General features: G+C 38.8%; 1 protein-coding gene across 1 annotated transcript; it reads right to left on the bottom strand.

Moving 5' to 3' along the window:
* Window positions 1-176: 176 nt before the first annotated feature.
* Window positions 177-26,070, bottom strand: esr2a (estrogen receptor 2a). The gene is given in 11 exon segments (XM_036581722.1): window positions 177-1,805; window positions 4,501-4,736; window positions 6,105-6,288; window positions 7,003-7,136; window positions 9,812-9,950; window positions 14,021-14,341; window positions 15,333-15,449; window positions 16,738-16,904; window positions 19,446-19,855; window positions 19,858-20,003; window positions 25,733-26,070. Coding segments are annotated over 10 exon segments (1,779 nt in total). The 5' UTR covers window positions 19,891-20,003; window positions 25,733-26,070; the 3' UTR covers window positions 177-1,767.
* Between the last annotated feature and the right edge of the window lie 281 nt (window positions 26,071-26,351).

Below are 26,351 nucleotides of genomic sequence, written 5' to 3'. Positions count from 1 at the left end.
GAAAACATCAAGCTGGTTTATAATGGCATCTGACAAAACTTGTAACAGACACTGCTCTAATAAAGAGCAAGGCACTAATGCAGTGTTAATACAGAATATTCAGTACTGGACAAACCGCTCAAAAATCACTGGCAACAGAGGAAACATAACAATAGTACCAGTGAAAGAAATACACATTTTTGAAGATGACACAACATTTTATTGAATGATGAAATCCTTGTAAGGATGAACGTTTGGTATCTGATAACCCTATAACACAGTTTACACAAGCTTATCTCCAGTTAAATAAGAGTCCATGCTCAGCTACAACATTCACAAAAAGACAAACCAAGTCAGACTCGGCATGTTGGAATGAACTTCATGCAGTCGTGGGTTACCACTGATACAACTGTAAGCATTAAAGCTTCAAATCCATAGCTGTCGTATGAGTTGCGGTTTGTCCTACGTTTAGACATTGATGGTGAAACAAGTTACAAGCAGTTCAACAGAAATTCAATATGTGAAAAACATTTTTTTCATCTTTTTTTTTTTTTGGAATGTAAAAAAGTGCAGCTTTCTCTGCACAGTCACCACAGGTGAATGTTTCTTTTTTCTTCTTTACAAAAATTCTGCATCTTTTTCTCCCTACATATTCCCATTCTTGAAGAGGCATATAAAAAAAACAGCATAATGAAACCTTGGCTTTGCTTGCAAAAGACATCGTTAGCCACTAGTGATTTTGGTGAAGAACAGCCAAGAACAGAATACTAATCACTCATCTGCAGGCCACATTTAGGAAAAAGGAACCCAGAAAGCTGTGAGAAGAACGTAATGCTAATGCTTCACATTCAGAAGCTGCCTAAATGACAAATCTGGCTTTATATATCCCCACACTGCAAGTGTAATTTTGTAAACCATGACAGTGATGTGCGTCTCACCAAACTGCTTGCATTTCATCATATAGTTGGATGCAAATTTGGCTATTGTGTCACACACTAAACATGATGGCTTGCTGTTTGTCTTTGGCTGAGAAAGTTTTGATCCCTTAATTGCTGAAGTACAAAACTGCCTATGGCAAATTAGGTTTAGATGATTTATTTACATAACTGTACCAACATTTCTCAATATTACATTCTGTGTACTTAAGCATGAGCTTTTGTTTACATCACTGACAGCTCTAATGTGAAATTTCATGATGTATTTAGTGCATATTTGGCAGATTAAGCCAACAGTAGTCTTGGATTTACCCTGTAAATGGGGCGTCTCAATCCTAAAGCCTAAGAATAAGGCTTAAGGCTAAATACTAGTCCAAAATTACAGCCTTTAAAACAACAGTACAGGCACAAGATGGTGATTACAACAACTGTTCGGAACTCCTGTTTGGGGGTCATAACTATAAATTTTACAGTGCAAGAGTGACTCATGTCACTTTTGTAGACCTGTGATTCAAACAATCACAGTGGAAAGTTAAGATTGTCCTCAGCTTAGTGTACTATATAAAAGAAAGGCTTATAAAGACGCACAATAAATGCAAGTTTTGCTTCAAAGTATGCAGGTTGTTCTGTGAGCGTGTAAAACCACTGATTACTGATGAATATGATCACTGATGACTTCCAGGAATGCTTAACGCTGCCATCCTCATTTTCATAAAACTACACAGTTTAAGGCTTTGTACAGGTGATCGGTTCTTTGAGCCTCAATGCTTTGTATGAAGACCTCTTTCAAAGACAGCTTTAGGTCCACAGAAAATGAGCCTTCTTGACAAAAACATCCACTTCCTGTACTGGTTCAGTCCATCTTCACAATGCTAAGGTCACTTTTGTGCACTGGCAAAAGAAAAGGAGAGATGATAAGTGAGGAACCTAACATTTTACCATGGTCAGCAGAATGGTCAAATATTTTGAAGTAGCCAGTACCACAGCACAACATTTTTTTTTACCACATAATGTGTATTTTAGACTTTTCATTCATTCGTTGTAAACAACTTGTATATAAATAAATGATCTGTGGAAAAACCTGATTCACCACAGCTGATGAGACAGCAGCCAAAATAATTAAGAAAACCCAAAGTGAAGCGCAGTCTAACTAAGAGAAAGCAGGAGCCAGATTAGCCTGTGATTCTCTCTTTTTTGAATGTTTGCCCACTTCTCTCCCCAGTGGTAATCACTACCAGTCCCCACTCACTGAGGTCTCTTGGACTTCCAACCACAGAAGGCTGCAGCATCGTTGGGCTTCAAACTTGTGTCATAACTCTTAGCCAGTGGCTCAGGAGCCAGTCTACTATTCTCAGTGCCAAACCTGCACATCTGCCCAACCCAGTTTAATTATTATCCAATTGCTGTCATCAACAGAGGTTTCTGCAGCAGATTTTATGCAAATAAAACTGCACAACTGCAATGTGCACTGGATACGACTGATAAGATTATGTATTGATCAGCAAATGTTAGACTTGTGTAATCACAACTGAACTCTGGCTGGCTGTTGGCAATTTATCCTAGCAGACCCTGTTTGACTGTAGAAATGTTATCCAAAAATAAGGTGACTGGACAGCCCAGGTATTGCATCATGTACCCTCATGAGATTAGTCCATCTGATAAACTGTACAGGCGGCTTGAGAGTAATAAAAGCGATATGTGCTACGTTTAGCAGTAATTATAAATGCAATTCTGACTCACAGCATTCATAATCAGAAAAGCCACACAGCAAGACTTTGCTGGTTTATGGTTAGGTTGGCCAGATATGGCAAATAAATGGGATTCCAGAAGAGAGTCATTAGGTAGGTATCTAAGGTCACCATTTCTACCTACAAATAGTAATAATGGATCTCAGTTCATACACAAGAGTGCCATTAAACCAAAGAGTATTAGGGGGAGCAACTACCAGGTAATTTTATGTTTGCCTGAATAATGGTGCTGAGTTCATAATACAACCCCATTTCCAAAAAAGTTGGGATGCTGTGCAAGATGTAAATAAAAAACAAAATGCAATGATGTGCAAATCATTTAAACCCTATATTTCATTGAAAATAGAACATAGACAACAAATCCAATGTTGAAATTGAGAAATTTGATTGTTTTTTGAAACATATTGAAAAATATATGCCCATTTTGAATTTGATGCCAACAACACATTCCAAAAAAGTGAAATGTTTTCCCAGGATTTCAGCTGCTCAATAGTTTGGGGTCTCCTTTGTTGTATTTTTCATTTCATAGTGTGCCAAATGTTTTCAGTACTGACAGGTCTGGACTGCAGGCAGGCCAGTTTAGCACCCAGACTCTTTTAATATGGAGCAATGCTGCTGTAATACATGCAGAATATGGTTTGACATTGTCTTGCTGAAATAATCAAGGCCTTCCATGAAAAAGATGTTGTCTGGATGGCAGCATATGTTGCCAAAACATGTATATATCGTTCAGCATTAATGGCGCCTTGACAGATTTGTTAGTCACCCATGCCATGTGCACTAATGCACCCCTATACCATCATGAATACTGGCTTTTGAACTGTGCACTGATAACAAGCTGAGTGGTCTTTATCCTGGAGGACACAGCATCCATGATTTCCAAAAAGAATTTCAAATTTTGATCTGTTGATCTGTCCATTTCCCCTCAGTCCTTTTTAAATAAGCTCGGGCCCAGAGAAGGTGTCAGCGTTTCTGGATTTTTTCTGGAGTTTTAACTTGCATTTGTGGTGCAGTGATGAACTGTTTTCATAGACAGTGGTTTTCAGAAGTGTTCCTGAGCCCATGCAGTGATTTCCACTACAGAATCATGTCTGTTTTTAATGTAGGGCCGTCTGAGGGCCCAAAGATCACGGCCAGCAAATACTGGTTGTTGGCCTTGTCCCTTGCATACAGAGATTTCTCCAGATTCTCTGAATCTTTTAATGTTATTATGCACTGTAGATGATGAAAAGCAAAAGTTCTTTGCTATTTTATGTTGAGAAACGTTATTCCTGAATTGTTGCACTATTTGCCTATGCAGTCTTTCACAGAGTGGTGAAGCCCTCCTCATCTTTACTTCTGAAAGACTCAGCCCCTCTGGGATGCTCTTTTATACCCAATCATGTTACTGACCTGTTGCTAATTAACCACCAGGTGTTTTTTAGCATTACACAATTTTACCAGCCTTTTGTTGCCCCCGTTCCCAACTTTTTTGGAACATGTTATTGGCATCAAATTCAAAATGAGCAAATATTTTTCAAAAAACAATAAAGTTTCTCAGTTTCAACATTTGATATGTTGTTTTTGTACTATTTTCAATCAAATATAGGGTTTAAAGGATCTGCACATCATTGCATTTTGCTTTTATTTACATTTTGCACAGCATCCCAACCTTTTTGGAAATGGGCTTGTAATTCTTTAATGACATAATGGCTAGGAAGACTGTAGAGATTTTGGCTTGACTAATTGTCAAAAATGTCATTGCCATCTTTAATGTAAAAATATATAATGCAACAGATTGCCAATTCAGCTTTTAAACAAAGGTTATATGGAAAAATGTGTAGAAGTATTGAGTTTACCAGTTTGGCTGAGTTCCAAAGCGGCCTCTACGCCAGGCTGGGTCCACTGATGAGAGGAGAAGTTGTAAGCTTCCTGTGCTCGGGGGCTGTCCTTGGGAACAGTGGGCTCTCTCGGACCAGCGTGGGGCAGGCGTGAGCTGTGCATGATGTGAGCATCGAGCATTTCCAGGAGCAGGTCATACAGAGGCACCACCTTCTTCATCTTCATGCAATGCAGGTGGTCCATACCTTTGTTACTGAAGTGAGAAAAGACAGTCTTTGTATGAAGACAGTCTAGATCAGAAAAACTGGCTAAACTGATTAATGCCTGCATATCTACTGGTACTGACAGCAGATAAAGAAATACAATGAAATCAAGGCCATTTAAGGTACAGCCCCTTGCTAATGATAATGATTATCATTATTATCATTAATTATTTCATTATCAGTAACGGTCATTTTTTTCCCCAGACCTACTATCTAGATTTCTACCTACTGAGAAGAGGTGCAAGGGGCTGTACCTTAAATGGCGTATGTGTGAGATTCATTATGAAGACCTCTGGATGTTAAACTGGGTAACTGATTAATCAGATCGTAATTAAGAGTATATCCAAATATCTGACTAGACTGACTTACACTGTATGTACTCTACCAACCAAAAGGTCGGAAGTCAGACTAACTTAAAGATGATAAAGCAGGGAGATAGCGGTGAGGAACATGTTTATCAATATAAAACACAAAGGTTTGACTAAATGTCTGCAGGAACAGTGTACAACTAACTGATTCTCCATTTGCTCCTGATTAGTGATTAATATCCTGCAGAGTTTTATTGCAAGCCTAATTATATCCACCAGATCTCACATTCAGATGCTCCTGAAAGCTTGATCCACTCAATCAGGTGGACAATTAGGAATTCAGGAGTTTAAGTAAGTAGTTAAAGACTTAAAGAGAATAAAGCGCTTTCTCTAAGACTCTTGCAAACCAATGGGATATTCTGTAGCAAACTCTTAGGATAACCTAGATGTCAGCAGACACATTGTTTTGTGTTGCTACTGGACAAAATTTATTTTTGAAAATTAAAAAAAAAAACTTACTTTTGTGTACTATAGTGTATGACTCTAGTAACTGGGCAATAAGACCAGAATCATCACAATACATTCTTCATTCTTCATATCATTTAATATGACTTATCTCTATTTATTATATGGACTTCAATGCTCAATTTTACTTGTAAACGGTATTTTCAGGCTAAGATGATGTCTCATGGCTTTTTACTCCCAATTACTAACAATTAGTGCACTAGCTAACTCCCCTAATTGTTCCTGGTTCTGGTTTGTGCAATTATGTGTGAACGGCAACACTTCTTCCAATTCACAGTCAAGCAAGTGAAATGTACATATCACTTCTCAGCATACAGACGAAAGAATAGCTCAAAATCCAAGCCTCTACAGAACATTCAACAGCACAAAAACACCTCAAACATGCATTATCAATCAACAAAATTTGTTTGATTTTAATAATTATCATTATTATCATTAATTATTTCATTATCAGTAATGGTCATTTTTTTCCCAGACCTACTATCTAGATTTCTACCTACTGAGAAGAGGTGCAAGGGGCTGTACCTTAAATGGCGTATGTGTGAGAGCAGCATGAGCAGGTGTGCGAGGCGTGCAGAGCGCTGCTGAAAGCTCAGGCCCGTCTTAGAGATGGCCCAGACCAGCGCATCTGTCACTGAGTCCAGCAGCTGCAGCAGTTTGGTCCTGCTCTGTAGCTCCTCTCCTGCTTCAGCTGAACTCAGACACATGTCTGCAACAGCACACAGCCACACGGCCAGTTACACCACAGTCACATCCTTACTTCTAAAAAAGATTTTTAAAAAAGCCGAAAGCATTTGCCAAGTAAGCAGAGAACATATGTTGTGTTTTGTTTATTCTGAAACTGTCTAGTGAGGGAGAGTAATGAGAAACAGATGGTGGAGCACTTCAGAATCTCATTGTGAAGCACAGAAAAATACAGGAGAGATAAATGAAAGGTTTAGGGGAATCAGAGAGAAGAAATATGATCTCGCTACGACACACAACAGTATCACAGCACCACCTGTTACTTACTTATGCATTTAAAAGAAATTGAAATATGTGTTGAGAGAGTCCCAAACCAAGCATGTTGTTCTCAATAGACATTTACAGCGTGTGAGTGATTCTCTTAGTTACCCTGGCCAACACTCCCTTCAATTAAAGACAGGATTCCAGTAAAATTTCTCAAAGATCTATGGGTCTTGGTCAAAGACCACTTGTTACAGGGCTGTGGAAGAGGGCCAGATTCAAGAGAACACTGTGATCCCAAACACACATATGTGCACTTACACACACATACACACACAATCACAATGAATGGATGGATGAATAGATAAATAAATGAATGTTGGAGTAATCACATGCAAATTCTGCATTTTGGAATAATTTGAGAATTCGATGAAGTTACACCATGTTATATATGAGGATTACACATAGGCACACTTACTGGAGTTGAGGAGGATCATGGCCTTGAGGCAGACATACTCCTCTCTCTGTACATTCAGCTCTCTGAATCGGGATGTGGCCGCCACCAGCATGTCAAAAATCTCCACGAAGCCCTGAACACAACTGCCCTCATCCCTGCCCATCAACAAAGAATCATTAGATTTATAGATGAGCTTTACCTGATACCAAATAAGATTTAATATCCTAGAACTTCACTGCTTTTAAGACTAGAAATGTTGTGAAATGTTAAAGAAACATCTTAAACATGTGAAGCAATCATGCTCAGGTATAAATAGAAAGTATATAGGAAAGGCCTAGTCCATTGTGATGAATGGGCTTGGTACTTTGCCCCCCAAAAAAATTCATCAGTGAATAATCCAACACCATTCTTCAATGAGCAACTCTAAAAAATGTAGGTATTTCACCTTCCACGGTGCAGAAGATCATCAAAAGATTCAGGGAATCCAGACAAATCTCTGTGCATAAAGGGCAACACCAAAAACCACAAGACCACAAACACCACCTATGACCTTTAATCCTTCAGACAGCATTGCATTTAAAAAACACGCTTCTGTCATGGATGTCTCCAAATGAATGGAGTACTTTGATAAACTGTGGTTAATAAACACTGCTTGTAACTATGCATTCATGCACAGCAGAAGTCCAGAAACACTGCCGATTTCTCTTAGCTCAAGCTCATCTGAAACGTGTATTGTGTCTGATGAGTCAACCTTTTAGACTGTTTATGGAAATAATGGATGTCTTGTTCTCCAGGCCAAAGAAGAAAATGGCCATCCAGATTGTTGCCAGTGTAAAGTTGAAAAGTCAGGGTCTGACATGGTATGGGGGAGTGCAAGTTATCCATGGCATGGGTAACTTGCACATCTGCAAAGCCACCATTAACACTTAAGATATACATACACTTTGGAGCAATATATGTTGCCTTGTAGCTGCTGTCCATACTTAGTTCAATATAACAATGCACTCTGCATGTTACAACAGTATGGCTAGAATGACCTGCCTACAGTCCAGACCTGTCTTCTCCTGAAAACATGCACCCCACATGGTTGCACAGCCGAAGTTTTTTGGAACAGAAGAATGGCAAAAAATGCATTTTTAAAGTTGTATTAATTGGTGTCTTTAATCCCCAACGATTAATATGTGTCCTTGAAAGGCAAGCTGATGTAACACATGCTCCTGTCCCGACTTTTTGGAACGTGTTCCAGCTATCAAATTTAGAATTTAGGGCATACAGGAAGGTGTTGCAAGTGTGTGAGTCACAGCACATCATTAACTGAGAAGAGGAAAGGAGCAGGGCAGAGAACAACATTAACCTCATAGAGTCCCATTACTCCAGGAAATAGATTTTAGCCAGGCTGCTTTAGTTGTGAGAAAATGCATTTTTAAGCTGTAAAAATGAGAAAGGCCACCTTCAGCTATACTTAAACAGGCTAGTAATGAATGCAGCAGAATTGAATCAGATCTACTAAATTACTGGTTTGAATAAGGTAGAGAGCGTTACTTCTTCTTTCGCAAGCCACTGAGTCAAACTACTGGAGCAAAGATAGAAAGTTTGTCAAATTTACTGAATGAAGACGAGCAGGGTCAAAAGCAGCAAGGCTTACTAGTGGAATACGAAGAAACCAGCATGTGGCACATAATGAAAATCGTGCATGTGAAGTCTGATGTGCTGGTTATTTGACATCCTTTAAAGTCACATAACGCTTGACCTACACAGACACACATATACACAGATAAACACACCCTTAGAGAAGTATTTTACCCTCTATCCATTCAGAAATGTAGCTGGATAAAGAGCATAGATGGCTCTACTCAACAACTGGGGCATTAGGGATGCAAATATGGGCAAATTCTTTGTCCAATAACTGACTATCATTAGTCTGCAACCAGCTTAACTGGTGAGCCAAATCTATAGTTAACTGCCAATTTCTATACTCTAAAGTTTTATATTTATCATTCATTACCAGCCTAAGTTCAACCTAGCTTTGGCTCAGTGTACCTCAGTAGCTCCTAAAAGCTGTCGCCATCTTCTAAGACATTCTCTATAATACTGCACACCCATATGTGATTTCCTCACATCTCCATGCATTAGCCTTTCTCTCGGAGATCATGGACAAAATAGCTGTGTCTTTCGAAGGTGGATGTTTACTTGCGATATGGTACACTGTTGTAGTTACTACCATCCTCTTGAAAAGCGGTCCCAAACACCACTATTTTAGCTGCTCTCTTCATTTTGAGTGGGTGTATCTCAACCAGTTGCCTATTGTGCATACAATTCAAAGACATTTCTCAACTTGAATGATAAACCGGCCTATTCAAAAAGGAACTGCTGTTCATTGGAAAGGAAAACAAATTAACATTGGGCCTCTTTCACCAACTGTTCTTAAGAAGAAATTTCTTCTGAAAACCCACTTATGCAGTTTTTACTAAGATTCTGACATTCACCAAAGTTTTCTCATTTGGGATTTGTTCTTCATAAGAATAGAATCTACACACACTGAAGAGCACAAAGGTGCCAACAATTCTTTGGTTTAAGAACATGTCTTGAATCTGATGTATATTTCTTCTTAGCAACTTTCTCAATAACAAATTTAAGAAAGAACTTAGGAAGATATTGGTTTTAAACAATAACATTGGAGGAACAGTTGTTTATTTGCCGGGTAATGGAAAATGGTTAATCATTTACATCCGCAATTCATGTACTGCATGGTTAGAGCTTTGAACAGTGAACAAACATTTAGATAAAGCAGATATGAGCATTCATTTAGGATAGACAAACAGTGGTGTACCTGCTGAGAATGAGATCAGGGGAGAAGATGAGCTTTCCAGGATGATTAACAGATCTCCACATCAGCCCTAACATCAGCACCTCTAACCAGCAGCACTCTAACAGGTGGACCTGGTCAAAGAGACTGAGCTCCATGAAACCTGCACACACAAAAATACAGTGTGAGAAATGTTTATTGTCAACATTTCTTCTGAAATCAAGGGTACTGACAGGGAGTTTGCCTCCTTTTGCTGCAGAAACAGCCTGTACTCTTCTGGGAAGGCTTTACATTGGATGTTTGAACATTGCTGTGAGGATATGATTTAGAGATGACACCATTCCGAAACCAGGTATCAGTATCAGACCGATAACAGCAGAAAATGCTGGACTGAGTACAGGAGAGAAAAATAATGAATCCGATCCAATCCTAATAAAAATGTACCACAAATTACAAATTTCAAAGAAATACCACAGTTACATTGTGTGATGTGATGTTAGCTATGTATTTCTTCCTGTGAGGTAACAGAGTGTTTGAGTAGTTTGAGCATGATAGCCAAATTTTAGATGCTCGTCTTAAGGGAAGCGCTTTAGGTAAAAAAAAGGAAGGCTGGCCTGAATAATTTGAATACTCAAATATTCGTCCATTACGTTGGTGTCCGTTTCTCCTTCTAGTATTTGGAAGATTGGTTGTTTTTAAGCCACAAAATTTGCCACAAACGTTGTAGGTTAAAGTATAATGCATTTCACCAGGAAAGGACTTTAAATCAAGGAGTTAGTGTTAACGTATGAAATCATGTGTGTGGGCACTTTAAATGATTGGATGATAAATCTGTGATGAGCGGCTGGTATACCATGGAGGGACAACAAATTTGATAAAGCATCTGAAATATGTAAGTTAGGGGTGCGGGAAAAAATCGATTCTTAGTCGCTTCTTATTCTCCAGCTTCTTGTTCGAATTTACCCGTTCCACCTTAAATTCTAACTGAGATGCCGAATGTAAATGCAGCACCATTTAAGGTGGAATGGGAGAATTCGAAAGAGAAGCGACTTCAGCTTCGCCACTTTTTAGTGTTTGATAGTCTCTCGTTGCAGATTTAACGTACCAGGAAACCAACTGCGCTGCTTATAAATGCGAATAACACATCGCTGCTATGTGACCTGCAGTCCGCACGCCGGTTCTCAGTCGTTGCGAAACAGGGCTTTCGCGCTATGTTGCACACGTCCCGTCTCAAAGATACTTTACTGACACAGCGATCCCCCCCGTCTCTACAACGAGACCAAAACCGAAGTTATAAAATCACTAAAGAAAACGGGTAGAATAGCTGTAACATGTGCTGCGTGGACATCCATCACCACAGGATCTTATTTCACCGTAACTGCGCATTTTATCGCAGATGAGTAGCAGCAGCTTCTCGTGCTCCAAACGAGAGCACTGAATGAGAGCCTTGTAGTTCACTTGCCACATCACTTCTATTTGTTTTAATAAAAAAGATATTGGAAGTAAATTCATTATGGATCATTGCAAATACTTTGCTTTAAAAGTACCAAGTCACTTTAAATAACAATAACACAGAGTTACTTAGTCACTTTAAAATGTATATTGTCTCTATATTCTGTGTATATTTTGTGTATATTTAATATATTTCAGTTGGTTTTTCTTGTATTTTTATTTTTACTTATTTACTTTCTGTAGAGTGATCTGAGCCTCTCCACAAGCATTTCAATGCATAAATGTCCTGACATGTGCAAATGACAAATAAACTTGAAACCTGAACTCGAAACTTGAGCTCACAGTGAGAAAATATAAATGCTATATAGAAAAAAAAGATGCATCGAGATGCAACGATAATCGTTTTATAATCGCATCGCAGCTCTCTGAATCGTAATCGAATCGAATCGTGAGGTGCCTAGAGATTCCCACCCCTAATGTAAGTATAGCATTACTTTTTAGAGTTACGCTTGCTTGACTACAGTTTTTTTAGGGTAATTTGAGAATGAGTATTCGCATACTAGTTTGCAAATACCAGCGAGTATCTGAAGCCTGTAAAATGTTGTTAAAGCTTAGTAGTTTTTAAAGTGAAAATAAAGGATCTGTATCAGGTAAAACTCAAGGGTTCAGTATCAGTATCAGAAAAGAAAAGCTAATATTGTCTCTAATTGGATTACATTCAGCCATAAGAGCATTTAGATGTTGAATGATTAGTTCTGGATCACAAACACTTTTCCAACTCATTTTAAAAGGTAAGCTCTCCCGACAAAAAACTGCATGCATCATTTTTTTTTTAAATACTTGGTTAAGTGTCCAGATGCACTGACAACAGTGCCAATCTAGGCAGGTAGGATTAGACCAGTGTCTTGACACTCCTGTCTATTTTAGCCCACTCTTCCACTAACTTTATCTTTTATGTCTAAGCAGAACACTGACATTCCCCCATTCCAGTATGACAACTGTAGGGTTCCTGAAAACTGGGGAACACATTGAGTGACCAGCAAAATCACTGGACCTCAGTCTAAATTCTCAGTTTGGAACAGTGAAATGCTGAAATAGGCACACACAAACTCCAGCTCAAATGTGCAACTACTTTATGGAAGAGTAGGTTGAAATTGACAGGAACTCAAGATATAATGGAAAGGAAATCTCAAGATACTTGTGTGATCCTTACCTGACAGGACCGATGCTTTTATTAAGGCAAGGGAACATGTAATCAAGGATTAGAAAGGAAATGCTGCATGTCACAAATTTTAAGTCTGGTGTGATGAGAATGGTTGACACTGTCAAAAGTTAATGCACTAAGCTTAAACTCATATGCACACTGTACATACAACTAAACTTGCATAAGTTGGCACTCTCCTTTATAGTGTTGCGGCTTAACATGCTGAGGAAGATGTTATCCTATGGAAACAATTTAGCTAGCAGACATGGAACCAAAAAAGACCACTCAGTTAACTCCTTTAGGTACTGTTTACATTCTGATTGGCGATCTGATTGAGAATCATCTGAAACATTGCTTTGTCAGTCGTTAATCCACCAAGTAGTTTGTTAAATCAGTACATGAGCTAATACTAGAGCTAATAGTTTAACATTACATGGGATACAGTCATCTTCTACACAAGGTAAATTCTTTTCTGCTCGGTGATTGATGTGGCTTATCAAGGTAACACTGAGAAGAGCAAAGTATCTTTTCAACTATAAGGTTCAGCTTAGATGTGCAATAAGTTACTTCAGACTTCTCAGTCATGTCTGTAGCACATTTGTGTACACAACACTCATGTTTCATAGCAATGTTTGCAGAATATACATTATACAGTAATGAGACAGTGATTGAGAAGGCACTGAGCTGCTAGTTTATTAGATACACCTACCTTGTCAGTCAACCACAGAGCTGTAACTATAGTACCCTGTCAATTTTTTTCAGCATTATTCAGCTTTTGACATTTAAAGTTTTGCATGTGAGAAGTTGACCCTGTGAGAATCTTGCAGCATCTTTTAACAGCGCCAACTATCTTCATTATACTGATGAGCTTATCTGATGGTTCTCCATCACTTAATATATTAATATAATAACACATCCTTGTTAAAAAGATGATTACACAATTGACTTCCAACTCATAACCCTACTAGTGCATTGTTCCATCAGCTTCAGCACAATGTGCCTTCACACCTCATGGCACATCTTGTTAGCTACAAAACAGAAACAACACCTGCATCTCAATCAGCTGAACAGTTGGCACCTCAAATGTGTCAGTTCCACAAGAATAACACTTCCAAACTGGCAACAATTTTAGAAAATTTAGCAGTGTGGATTTTCATAACATTTACTTTGCCACTGCTGATTCAAAGAATAGGCAGCATTTAGCTTTTGTTTGCAGCAATACAATATAAAAAAAACAACACGGATGATGCTGAGAAGCTGAGTGTTTTCATGTGTTTCCATTATGTTATAATAGCTTCTTCCATTTATTTGTGCTTATTTCAAACTTTTCCTAATTTTATAATGAATATACATCATTATATCAGCATTACGAAATCAGCATCAGTTACTGCAAGCAACAGATCATCTATTTTCTCAAAATGTGGCCAATAAGCAAACACATAATAGGGCAAGCAGAACAGAAAACTAAACTCTGAACAAAATGTGCATGAACTTAATGTTCAATGTAAATAAAGCAGAGATTGGAATATTCACACTTGCACACACAAGCCCACACACATGCGCACGTATATACACACCAGGGATCTTCTTGGCCCAGCTGATCATGTGGACCAGCTCTTTGTCAGCCAGGTTTGTGAGTGACATCATGATGTTAGCCTCAGTAAAGGGCTTCTTCATGTCCTTCATCAGATAAATGTCTGGTGGTTCTGCATCCATGATCCGGGCTATGAGCTCCTCTGGGCTCAGTGTCGCAGTAAAAACCTCTTTTATCCTGATGGGTGGCAAGCCTCTTCGCTCTGCTTGTCTCTGGCTGCCCGTTACTGCTCTCGTAGGGAATCGTGTCACTCTCCTTGACTGTGGGCCTCCACGACTATAACTGCCACGGTCTCGGCGCATACCTAAAACACACACACACACACACACACACACACACACACACACACAAAGAGGATCAACTTACAGCTGTCACCCCAAAAGTACACCACACTAACACTACTGATCAAACCCTGACTATTTGAGGTAGGCCTTCAGTACAGGCCATAAATGTCAATTTCTGCTAGCGCACCTATGGGATTCTAATAGTATGTCAGCGCAAAGCTTATGGCCATTGTGGATTAAAACCCAATTATACCGGTAGTTAGTCTGATACAATAAGCCTTCATTTCAGGTCAAGTCCTAACCAAAGGGATAGCTCGACTGGCTCTATCTGCATAGACACCACAAAAAAAAAAAATCCTGATTGGATCCTTTTCCATTGGCTGTGTTAAGAATTTAACTTTTTTGTTTCCATTCAAAACTTAACAATTAATTAAGAGTATTTCTACAACACCTGAAAACTTAATAAACAACTAAATGCTTGAGAATTAAACCTCATATATATAAAATCACTGCACAAGCAGTGATGGAAAAATCTGTCTCCACAGAAACAAAGGTTTAATTCAGCTCAGAGCTAATTATTTATTTTTCTCATGTGAGTAAGCTATCTCAGATATTCACCTTTGCCACAGTGTTTAACAAAATGTTCTATCTGCACAGCTAAAAACAAACAGTCACATAAAACATAAAAATACACTTACAGTCACAAAATATGCAGAGATTTTCATGTTTTATTTTGTGAGTGTGCAGAGGCACAATGAGTAATCACATGAATAATCAAATAATTACCATATCACCCTACATATACTAGATTTTTATATCACTATCAAATCAGCTGACAAAGCTGACAAAGTCCAGAACAGCAGCATAAAACAAAGTCCATATTATCAGATGGAACTTGGCAAAGCATGGTAGACAGTAGTGTAGCATGAGAATACAGAAAGACGGATAGACAGATAAACAAATAGAGACAGACAGACAAATAGATAGACAGAAAAAGAGAATGGCAATTACCACACTTCATCATTCCCACTTCATAACACTTGCGAAGCCTGCAGGCCTGGCAGCTCTTGCGTCTGTTCTTATCAATGGTGCACTGGTTGGTTGCAGGGCAGATGTAGTCATTATGGCCTTATCAAGAGACAGAATATGTGTGAACAGTAGCTATTAGCACTCATTCACTCAGAAAATCTTAGACTGCCAACTGATGCAGGATGTGCCAGTGTAAATATGAAAAAAGGAACAGGAATTTTAGTTCAAATCAGAACATGACACACTAAATACACAATAAATCCAAACGTTTGTAGACACCTACTTACCTGATGTTTTCCTTAAAATCAATGGTATTAATAGGGAGCCTGTCCACTCATTTGTTCTCTTCTGGGAAGCCTTTACACTAAATTTTGGACCATTGCCCTAGGGATCTGACTGCACTCAGTATAAGAGCATTAGTGAGGTCTGGTATTGATATTGGATGGTTAGTTCTGGATCACAAACACCACTCTAATTCATCCCAGAGGTACTGGATGGAGCTCCATTACACCAGAGAACATAGTGCCATTGCTCCATAGTCCAGTGTTTAGGGGCTTTATCCGTCTAGCCCAGGGGTCCTCAAACCAGTCCCCAGGGCCCCCTAGATGGTCAGAATTTTTGCTCAATCCTTTTGTGCTCTAAGTTAGGTTGGAGGAAATATCAGTACCGTCTGGGGGTCCCTGAGGACCGGTTTGAGAACCATTGCTCTAACCATCCCATTTTACTGGCAACCCTTTTTCTATGGAGATAATATAAACTATATGTGCAACTGAACACGTCAGCAACAGGTGCACCTTAAAGTAGCTGAATTCATTAGAAGCAGTGTCTCGATACTTTTGGACATAAAGCATAAGGGAGCAAAACAGGTGCAACTGAGGTCCTCTGAGACAACACACTTAAAAAGACAATAACAGAAACTAATGGTATTATTGGCTCTGGTTTAACTCTAAAGAGAGAACACCATGCTGTGCTTCTAAAAGCCCTTGAGGCTAGAAACCAACTCAAGTTCCCAGACAGGAGACAGGAGGGTCTCATTAAGATGGCTGTAGTGTGAAGACATATTAGGACAATGAGTTCTGCATGCGTCCAATGTGTCTCTGTGTGTAAGCAAGTGCTTTTTTCTACTTTTAAAACATTCGCTTAGTGTCCTAATCAGAAGAATAGGATGAGTGAAACACTGAAGCTGCTAGGTCACAGTGACAAAGTTAAACACTGCAGATAAACCCATCAGAGTTGGAGGGGGCACTCGGTAAACAAAGCAGAGTGCAGTTTACTTACGACAATAAAAGGGTCATCTGCACCATAAGCACTAATGCAAGTCAGTGGATGTGTATGTGCAAGCTTTTGTGCATTTTCATGCTATAAGTTTTCTTGGGGGAGTTGTTACCTTGGATACTCCTTTTGAAGAAAGCTTTGCATCCCTCGCAGGACCAGACGCCGTAGTGGTAGCCAGAGGCATAGTCGCTGCATACGGCGCAGAAGTGCATGTCTGTTTTACTCTCTACAGAGTTAAAGCTCTCCCCACATTCCACTGACCTTTTCCCTATTGGTTTGCTGGAGCAGAGGGAGAGCACAAATCACGTCAGACACAAGATACAGTTTGTATTTCTCTATTAAAGCAATCGCTACAGATGTAGCCAAGACTAGGGACGCAAGTGATTCACCAATTAACCCTTAACCGACTAATAAACAATTGTTTGACCAATTCTATTTGTTAAAAAAAATAATAAAATTTTATTTAATTTCCTTAAATATCAGTTCCTACTAAAATAGGCAGGTTTAAGTTGAGGAAATGTTTTTCTGAATTGTACTCATGAGGGCGCAACAGGCCACATCAAAAGCAAACATGCTCAAGCAATTAGACAGACTACTATTTCATTGTGTTCTCTAGAGAAAGTGTGAGAAAGCAGTGCAATGTGAGGAAACCAGACATGAGTGTGTGAAACTATAGAGAAGGACATGGTGGATGGCAACAGCTTTCGTTGAGCCATTTATGTTTGGCTACAAGTGAGTGGTAAATGTATCTTTGGAGCTTTAGAATATAGAACCTTCAGTAGCCCATCATTATATTTCAGTCATTTTGTCCACTTTTTTTTCATTAACTTTTTCATTAAAAAGGAAACTATCACTCCCTTGGTTGAAAAATAAAAAACGGGTTCTTATGTAGGATGTGTTCAATATGGTTTAGAGCCCTTTACTTCATATACATGCTGACCCCTGGCCCAATCTATCAGTACTGAGGTCCATACTAGGAACACTCTTCGATATGTCAGTGCATAAATACAGAATGATTACAGAAGTTGATATGTGTGCTCATACAATTGTTCACAAAAGTCTGGCTGCCCCTGGTCAGATTACGTCTTGCTGATTTTTTATTTTTTTTTGTAAAAATAACTACAAGTCCTCTCTAGAGATGCACAGTTTCCTGCACAATTAATGTTTATGTGCTGAATTTAACATATTGGGGCAGAAAAAACTTGCAGCTTATGCAAAAGTTTTACATTTTTATTTTAAATTTGAGTGTTTTTTTTCCCAATATGTTAAACTTAGCAAACAGAGACTAAAAATTGCAGAGGTCATATTTAAGTTTGTTCCCTGTAGATGACCAGAGGTGTTCAAACATTTGCATTTGACTGCAGGTTTGTGTATATCAAGCAATTTACACTGGCTTCAAATATAGCTTAGCCAGTCAGTTTTTAGATCTGGAAGTTTCTGCTGTATAACTGATATTTTGATGGCACGTATCCTTGATTGTAGGCTTGCTTGTTAGCAATTAATCACTGACTAATGACAGTCAGTGAAGTTTGCTTCTTTAGTTTTGCAGTAGTTACAAGGCTAATGCAGCTAACAAATAATGGAAGCTTATACTCCAAAAATTAGCATTCAGCAAACTGTATACCTAAATCAACACAGACTATCTTATGAAGTTTGCTGAGACTGTATGACATAAAATTCACACCTATGGCCTTATGCCAGTTTTATAGTCAATAGAACATCAGTCAGTCTGGTATGATGCTAATTGGCATAAATCAGCCTCCACTACCTCCTAGCTACATTAGCCTCAAAGTTTCAGTGATAAACTAAAGGAGTTAACTATTCCTTTGAACTAATCCTTTAAAGTAAACATAAATCAGAGATCATAACACATTTTTCTTCCATAAAGTGTTAGAGAGGGTCTCTGAGTTATCTGAGTATTTTCACTCAATGACATGTGAGAGCAGCAGGAGGGCAAGGTGAAACATATGATCTGTGACGTAGCCAAAAATCAGAAGACGTTTTAGAGGCAGGTCGATAACACTTTACTTGAACCATGCTACATAACACTGAAATAACTTTGTAGGAGTAACAGGAATAGCTCTTTCCTGGTTCAGATCTTACCTAACTGATTTTATCAGTTTGTGAATGTAAACGGCAAATCCTCTGTTCATACATAAGTAAGGCATGGTGTTCCACAAGGCTGTTTTAGGACCTTTATTATTCACATTATACATGCTACCATTGGGTACCATTATCAGTAAACACAGCTTCAACTTCCACTGCTACGCTGATGATATACAATTGTATATATCGACCAAATCAGATTATAAACTTTAATTTAATAATACTGAGGACTGTGTAAAAGACATAAAAAAGTGGATGTTGGGTAATTTTCTACTACTCCTGACAGCATATGAAATGGGTGCCCAATCCCCGCCCCCCTGGAGAGTTCAGATCCAACACCCTTGCCGCTTATATTTAGATGCCCCTGAAGGCCTCCATTACCTGGATCAGGTGTGTTAGATTAGAGTTGTAGCTAAACTCTGCATGGTGGTAGATCTCTAGGACCAGGACTAGAGCTTTTAGCATGTTTATGTCAATGTTACGTAGCAGGGTTTAAGTAAAGTGTTACCAGCGAGTCATTGCATTACATTTTATTACATTTTGATAGAAGATTATGGGAAACATGAACTTTGTCTTTTAAATGATTTGATGAATCATGCTTAGTATGTGTAAGTCCGTAAATGTACAAGGTAAAAAATATCAATTTTGCTTTCAGGTTAGCTTCAAGTAGGCAATTGTTGGCAGGTAAGTTCAGGTTGATGTGGGCAGCAGTACCTGTTCTCCTCAGGTGCGTAGGGTGTTAGATCTTGCCAGGATCCACTGCTGAGCTGGTTCTGCTGGGTGTGGGTCTGTGAGCAGTGAAGGGTCAGTGGGGACACGTAGCTGTGAGAGGGCCAGAGGAGGTTGGGGCTGAGAGATTGCCTCACTGAGGGGCAGTCGGAGAGGGATGTGCTGCTATAGCCCAGCAGACTGGGACTGTAAAAAGGCAAGGTGGTGAAGTCGTGGCTGAGATCCGTGTAGGGCGAGGGAATGCAGATGGGGTGACCTTCCATGGGCAGGGCGGGGGAAGAGGAGGAGTTAAAGATAGGGGAGAGCACTCGGCCCCCTGCTTTGCTGGAGTCCACCTGCTGCAGCAAGGGGGTGTCTCCCTCCGGAGATTCAGACATAGCAAAAGCATTCAGGCCAGGTGTAGGACAGTCACATCATCAATGTGGGACATCAGGAGCAGAGAGACCAGGAAAATGAATCAGCAATCTGAAATGTGGGGCTTCAGGGGCTGTCGGACTGAATGGAGGACTACTGCATCTTCATCAGGGCACCTTTTAATATACACTGAAAGAATAAAAAGAGGATAAGTGAAAGATAGATATAGTTGAATGAAAATGTTCATGTTTTGTTGATTTTCTACATGAAGTTAACAGATCCTCTGCAGAGAACACACTTCTACACATTTGAATTCATAATTACTGTTTATTTGCTGAATTTACCATACTGGGTAAAACACATAATTTGTGGCCTGTGCAAAAGATACAGCACACTTAATATTTTCTATTTTCTTTTTGTGTTAAACTCAGCAAATAAACAGAAATTGTACACTAACACTTGCAGAAAAATACCATATTTAAGTTTGTCCTGTAGAGGATGTGTTAACTTATTTTCACTTAGAAAATCAACAAAACATGTCATTTGACCAGGGTGTTCAAACTTTTGTATACAACTGTATATAGCCAACAACAAAACAAGAAAAACCGGTGAACATACTCTAATTAATAATAATAATTATATAATTTCTTTAGTTCTTCTTCTTCTGGTTCTTCAGAGCAGGATACTGTTTCAATATCCAAATTTAACACTACCGATACCCTGAGTTTGATATCAATACTGGAAAAATTTTTTAATACTAAAAATATTTCATTAAACATCATAAATTTCAACAGACTGCAATAAAAAACCAGACATGCACAGTGCAGAATTAAATTAAGTGTTGATGTTAATAGATTACTTTCATAGTTTATACAACCAATCAGAAACCTAGACTTTGGAACACGCATGCTTATTTGTTCACTGATGCTGATAAAGGTATGAAACTTGATAGTAAATGACAGAATTTGATCTCTGATCAATACTTGGTAGTGCTGAAGCAATTTGGTCGATATCAGCAGGTCTACACTATATGGACAAAATATAATACTGTTTTACTGGTTTACATCTGGATTATTTTGACCAAAATTTGTCAGATAATGCCTTGATTCTTCAAAACACAGACAGAACACTCACAGTGAAAAAACAACGCATTCAGTATTTTAATATTACAGTAGGTATGAAAAACAATGCATCCCTGGGTTAATAATTGTTCAAAGTCTGTTCTTAAAGTAGACTCACTGGGTGACAAGCCCAGACAACAAACAACCCAAGTATGAAAAAACTATACAACAAGACCTAACAGAGCCAGAGAGGGGCACCAAACAAGATCATCCTATATTTACACAACTAATGAATCCATCTTGTGCTGCGTAGACACTATTTAACACTTTATGTGTGGCAGTAATGAATGTTATTTCTTGTTAGACTTTCACAAAGTACAAATTTCTTCTACATACAAAAAGGTATGAACTGTTTCACATCAGTAATGAGAACGGCTGTACGATTGTGTAAATCTATTCCGCAAGACCACAATAAAATAACACTGAAAAGTACCAGGCACTGAACTTTTCGCTGACTGTTGGCAGTTGTAAGTACAGGAACCGTTAATCTAAGCTTAAGTCTCAAGAGCTTCATTCTACCTCTTAGGAAAATTTCTCTCTGAAATTTCCTTCTGTGTGCACTACTTCTGTTGTTGCACTCTGCCAATAAAACAAAATTAGGTTCTGCTCTAATTATGCTATGCTACTTCACTGAGTTATTTCAAAGTAACAGTAGTACCTAGAAGTAAATAGAGGCAGAAACTACTTTGCAGATCTACTTACCAGCACATCCCTGTTACTAACTGGAGAGAGGATCTACACGATCAACCAAAAGTGAACTCATCGGAGTCTGCCAAGGACTTTTGAACCCTTAACAAAGCTCAGTGAGGTGCCTGGCCGAAAGAGCTCTAGTATTCAGGAGAGGTACACAGAGTTTCATATCCAATATGTCACAGAGGGAGGTTGACACTGAAAGCAATTTCCTGTGAAATGCTTTCAAATGCAACTACACTTGCGAGGCAACTGAGCCTGCACACAGAGCACACAATGAAAAAAATCTCTACAGCACAACCTAAAAGGCATATCTACAGTTGGTCAATGAATCCATCATTACTCTCTCAATCGCTTTCACTGGCCTCTTATCCTGGCCATGGCCACAGACTGATCATCACTGCTGACTGAAAAAGTTTTGGTGCTCTAGTCAAATTATTATAAGTCAAAATAAGTTAACACATCTTCCACAGAGAACACACTTGACGCACAATTGCTGTTTTCTCTGAATGTAATATATTGGGGGAAAAAATAACGTTTGTTCCCCGAAGAAGACTTTTTTAAACTTATCTTCACTTAGAAAATCTATAATTTTCAGACTGTTGCATACGACTGTAAATTGGTTGATCACTGTGATATTCCTCCATTAAAACTTATTCCTCATAAATGATGCTACTGCTGAGTACATCTGCTGCACAAATGTATTCAGCTGTGGCATAATTTACCCCCCACTCTCAGAAATAAAGGTAGAAAACTGTCACTGGGGCAGTACCCCTCTTGTCACTGGGGTGGTACCCTCAAGAGTACATCTCAGTACCTTTAGTCAGGGAACATAATTGTACAATAATCCATTGAAATTATATTCTCTAAGTTGTATTGACTCCACACACCCCGTCTCGTCTCCAGGCTTTTTATTTTATTGTGCTGTTTTAAAACATTAGGTTATGAAGTACAAATATGTACTTTTCAAAAAAAAACTTATTTAAGGTTCACAATTAGACCTTAATACCACTGTTGTACCTTTGAGGGCACATTTACATTGTTTGTACCTTGATGAATGAAAAATGTACCTGCACAGAACCTTTATGTTTTTTTTTATATTGAAAGTCCCCTAAAGTTGACACTTATAATAAAAACTAAAATAATAAAGTATTTTTTACTACCTAAAAATATTATTTTAGGGAAGATAAACAGCTTAGATAGACTGAGACGAGATCCACTTGAATTAGCCTTACAGAGAAATGTAATATTTATTTGTATAGGGTAAGTTCATACATACATACATCATCTAAACCACTTATCCTTCTGGGTTGCGGTGAGTTTGAAATATCAGTCAAATCTAAACATCTGTTGGATGTCAATATATGTTTTTAAGCAATTATCTGGCAATAATTATATGACTCTGGTATCACTGGAAACCCCTAGTATTAACCCCTTAAACTGAAGGCTTAGTATTCATAAATTGAGCTTCAAGCTAATTATCTAGTAACTACTATGAATTATGAATTAGTCAGTACTACTATGTAAGGTGTGGGAGTGAAAAAATGTAAGTCTGAACCCTCTGAAGGTTCTGTAGAGTTTAAAGGGTTAAAATCAGTCTATTTTCTTCATAACTTTGTCATTTTCATGTACTAACTGAAAGAGGAAGTTAAATGGTTATAGAAAGAAGAGAAGGTTAGTTTCAGATAGAGGAAACTCCTGGCCAGTGGTGCATACCAGAAACAAAAGCCCAAGGCCACGGTGCTATCCCCCACTCCAGCTTCCCTCACTCCCTCTCCTCTGCAGCGGAAAAAGGATAAGGGAGAGGCAGAGAGGGAAACCATTCCCTCAAAAGGAGGAGTGGGAACCAGACCTCCAGCACTTCCACCCCAATGAGAAAGGTGTGTCACATTCCCAAAAAAAAAACCTTACACCCAGTATAGCTCAGCACTGTCTGAAACAAGTGCCTGAAATGTGTAAGCATTAACAATACTAATAAGGTTATAAAAATGCATCAGTGCATCGATCTGAAGGTTTTGTGATGCACTCAATATTTTCCTAAAGAACTGTAATAGAACAGAATCATTGTGAGGACAGAGAGTTTCACCTCAAAAAATGAGTTACAAATGAAGTACAACTGCAAAAGCAGGACAAAATACAGAGCACTTAGTGTCACGCATTCCATTCACATTTCCCTGATTGCTCAGTATTACAGGATAACTACGGAGTTCAATCAGTACTGTCTTCTGATTGTAAGTGATAACTGGAGAGAGTTGTTATTAACCCGTTAAAATCCTGAGCTTATTACATACTAAGGCTTACAATTCAGTAACTACAGGGTCTTCAATGTAAAACTGACTGAGCTATTCTTAGATTATAAAAAAGTGTAATGGAACATTGGGCCATTTAAGAGGTTAAGGTAAAAGGTGCCAAAATATGACTTTTCAGGCATTTTTTGGAACAAAATAAGGGCTTTTTTGTTTGCAAATCATTGCCGAGACACACTTCCCAAAACCAGAGAGATCTCAGCTTAGTCATCTTCAGCTCAGACAGTGATAGCAAGCACTGTGCCTACAGCCTGTCAGCAACTTGCACAACTGGCACATTACACTGGCAATGGGAAAGTGAGGGAAAAGGCAAATACTGCCATATAATAAGTAAAATGAAAGAACATGGGAATTACACTAAAAACAATAAGATGTCCAATAAGAAAATAATATCCACAAGAAAATAAATCAATCCCCAATCACCCTATCATTAGTTACATACACTGGGACAATGTGTAAACCACATTATAATAAAATAGTTTCTTATGGATTAGCCAATATTCATCATTTGACAAATGATGCACCACAAAAACAAATCAGCACAAAGCAATCGACCTACGGGCTATTTTTGTGACAGGACACCCCCACGTATCAAGTAACTAGCGTTCCATGGCAAAGGGTATCTGTATGATGTCCAAAGAACAGTAATAAATCAAGAGGTTTTAGGGCAATGTGGACACTATGGCTGACAGTCTTTAATTTGCACCATCACAGTCTCCTTTCAGACTGTTATAAAGGTGGTTGTAAATAATACGGTACTTTTAGCATAAAGCACATTTGGTCCAAAGGTTTATAGCTAATCTGTCTGCATCACAATTCTCAATTACTGTGTGCTCTGCAGGCAACAGTTAGACTTCAGCAATGAATCTGCCTGGCACTTTACCTTTTGGGTGTTTAACTATGTGTCCTCTTTGTGAGCAACTAACACCAGCCCAACATTTAAGCCTATATATTTCCATCATTTTAACATCATCTCGGACGTGCAACAGCAAGGTTTTCTCTGAAGACTACAGACTGAGGTTGAGTTAAAAAGTAAAATCAAAATCAGTTAGTGGGGAAAAAGAGGGCATTCCAGGTAAACCTGACACTTTATCTGTACACACATACATACTGATTTGATCTCCACAATATGCCACAGTGAGGCAGGACTGTTGTAATGCAGCTATAAAAATGTTAAAATGAGGACAATTACCTAATCTTTTATTTTTATTTAGTTTATGACATCATGTAAACTAAATACAAGGAAGTACAAGATAATACACGTGCATACATTTCAGTGTTGACTTTTTTTAATAATAAATAGCAAAAATGTTTTGGTGGTTACATATCTTGGTCTTCTTGATGGTTTTGGTACAATGGTACAGCAGTCTTCATTCATTTCGGGAATCCTGTTTTTATGATAGTCTTAATTGACATCATGTCAGAGCATGAAAGGTTAGCACGGCAGCCTTCACTGAGAGCAGTAAGGCGCTCAGAACAATAACTAAAAAAAACTCATGGTATCATAATGTGCTACGTTAGTGAGACCTCGTGAAACCAGAGTTACTTTGTGTACCTATAAAAACACATGGTGCTAAATGTTTGACTAAAATGCAGAGACGATATTTCAGTGTGCACGATAACAATATCACGCGTGTTAAGTATCGCGATAGCCTATTAATGAACATCGACACACGTCTACTGGACTCTAACATAACCTGTTATAAAACAATCAACAAACAGATGTCAGCCATGTCCACAACTCTAACTTGGACAAATACAGACAAACTTCTAAACGAGCATAGCAACACCATCTGCCTACCTGTTGCGTCGGATTCAGTGACATTAACAGTTCTTCACAGTGACACGGGGAAAGACTTTGTCACCCAAACTGACTTCACTGCGTCTCTCCCACCGCGGATATGCAGCTGCTCTGCGTGTCAGCGCCCTTCGATACACAGAGTGACTGTCTAACAGAAAAACAACGCGAGGAAAGCCAGTCTGCCTTAAAGTCTATCTGTTCCCAAGTGTCTGGGCTTTTGTACTAAAGCTCAGCACTGCATACTGACTGACGGACTGACTGACTCACCGTGTGTCTCTCTTCCTCTCGCTTTCTCTCTGCTCACATTAGCGCTCCTACTTATCCTGCACCGCGCCACGTCATTAACCCCGCCCACCAGAGGCACCTCCGACCTTTCCCGCCAAACCATCACCAGTCGAGGCAGATGAGAGAGATAGAGAGAGAGAGAGGGCTGAGTAGCTGAAGAGGCTGAATTACACTGAGGTCATCTTTACTGGCTAAGTCACTGACTGTGACCAGCTAGCCGGACAGAAAGAAAGAGTAAGACAGTAATTTAGCCCTTTAGACGTCCAAAAGTAGAAACACCCAGACACAAGAAGAACACTAATACTATAACACTCATTCACAATAGACACTAATA

Source organism: Colossoma macropomum, unplaced genomic scaffold (genome assembly GCF_904425465.1).
Source record: "Colossoma macropomum unplaced genomic scaffold, Colossoma_macropomum, whole genome shotgun sequence".
Lineage (NCBI taxonomy): Eukaryota > Metazoa > Chordata > Actinopteri > Characiformes > Serrasalmidae > Colossoma > Colossoma macropomum.
Note: the sequence above shows the minus strand (reverse complement) of the source record. Positions and strands in the feature narration are given on the sequence as shown.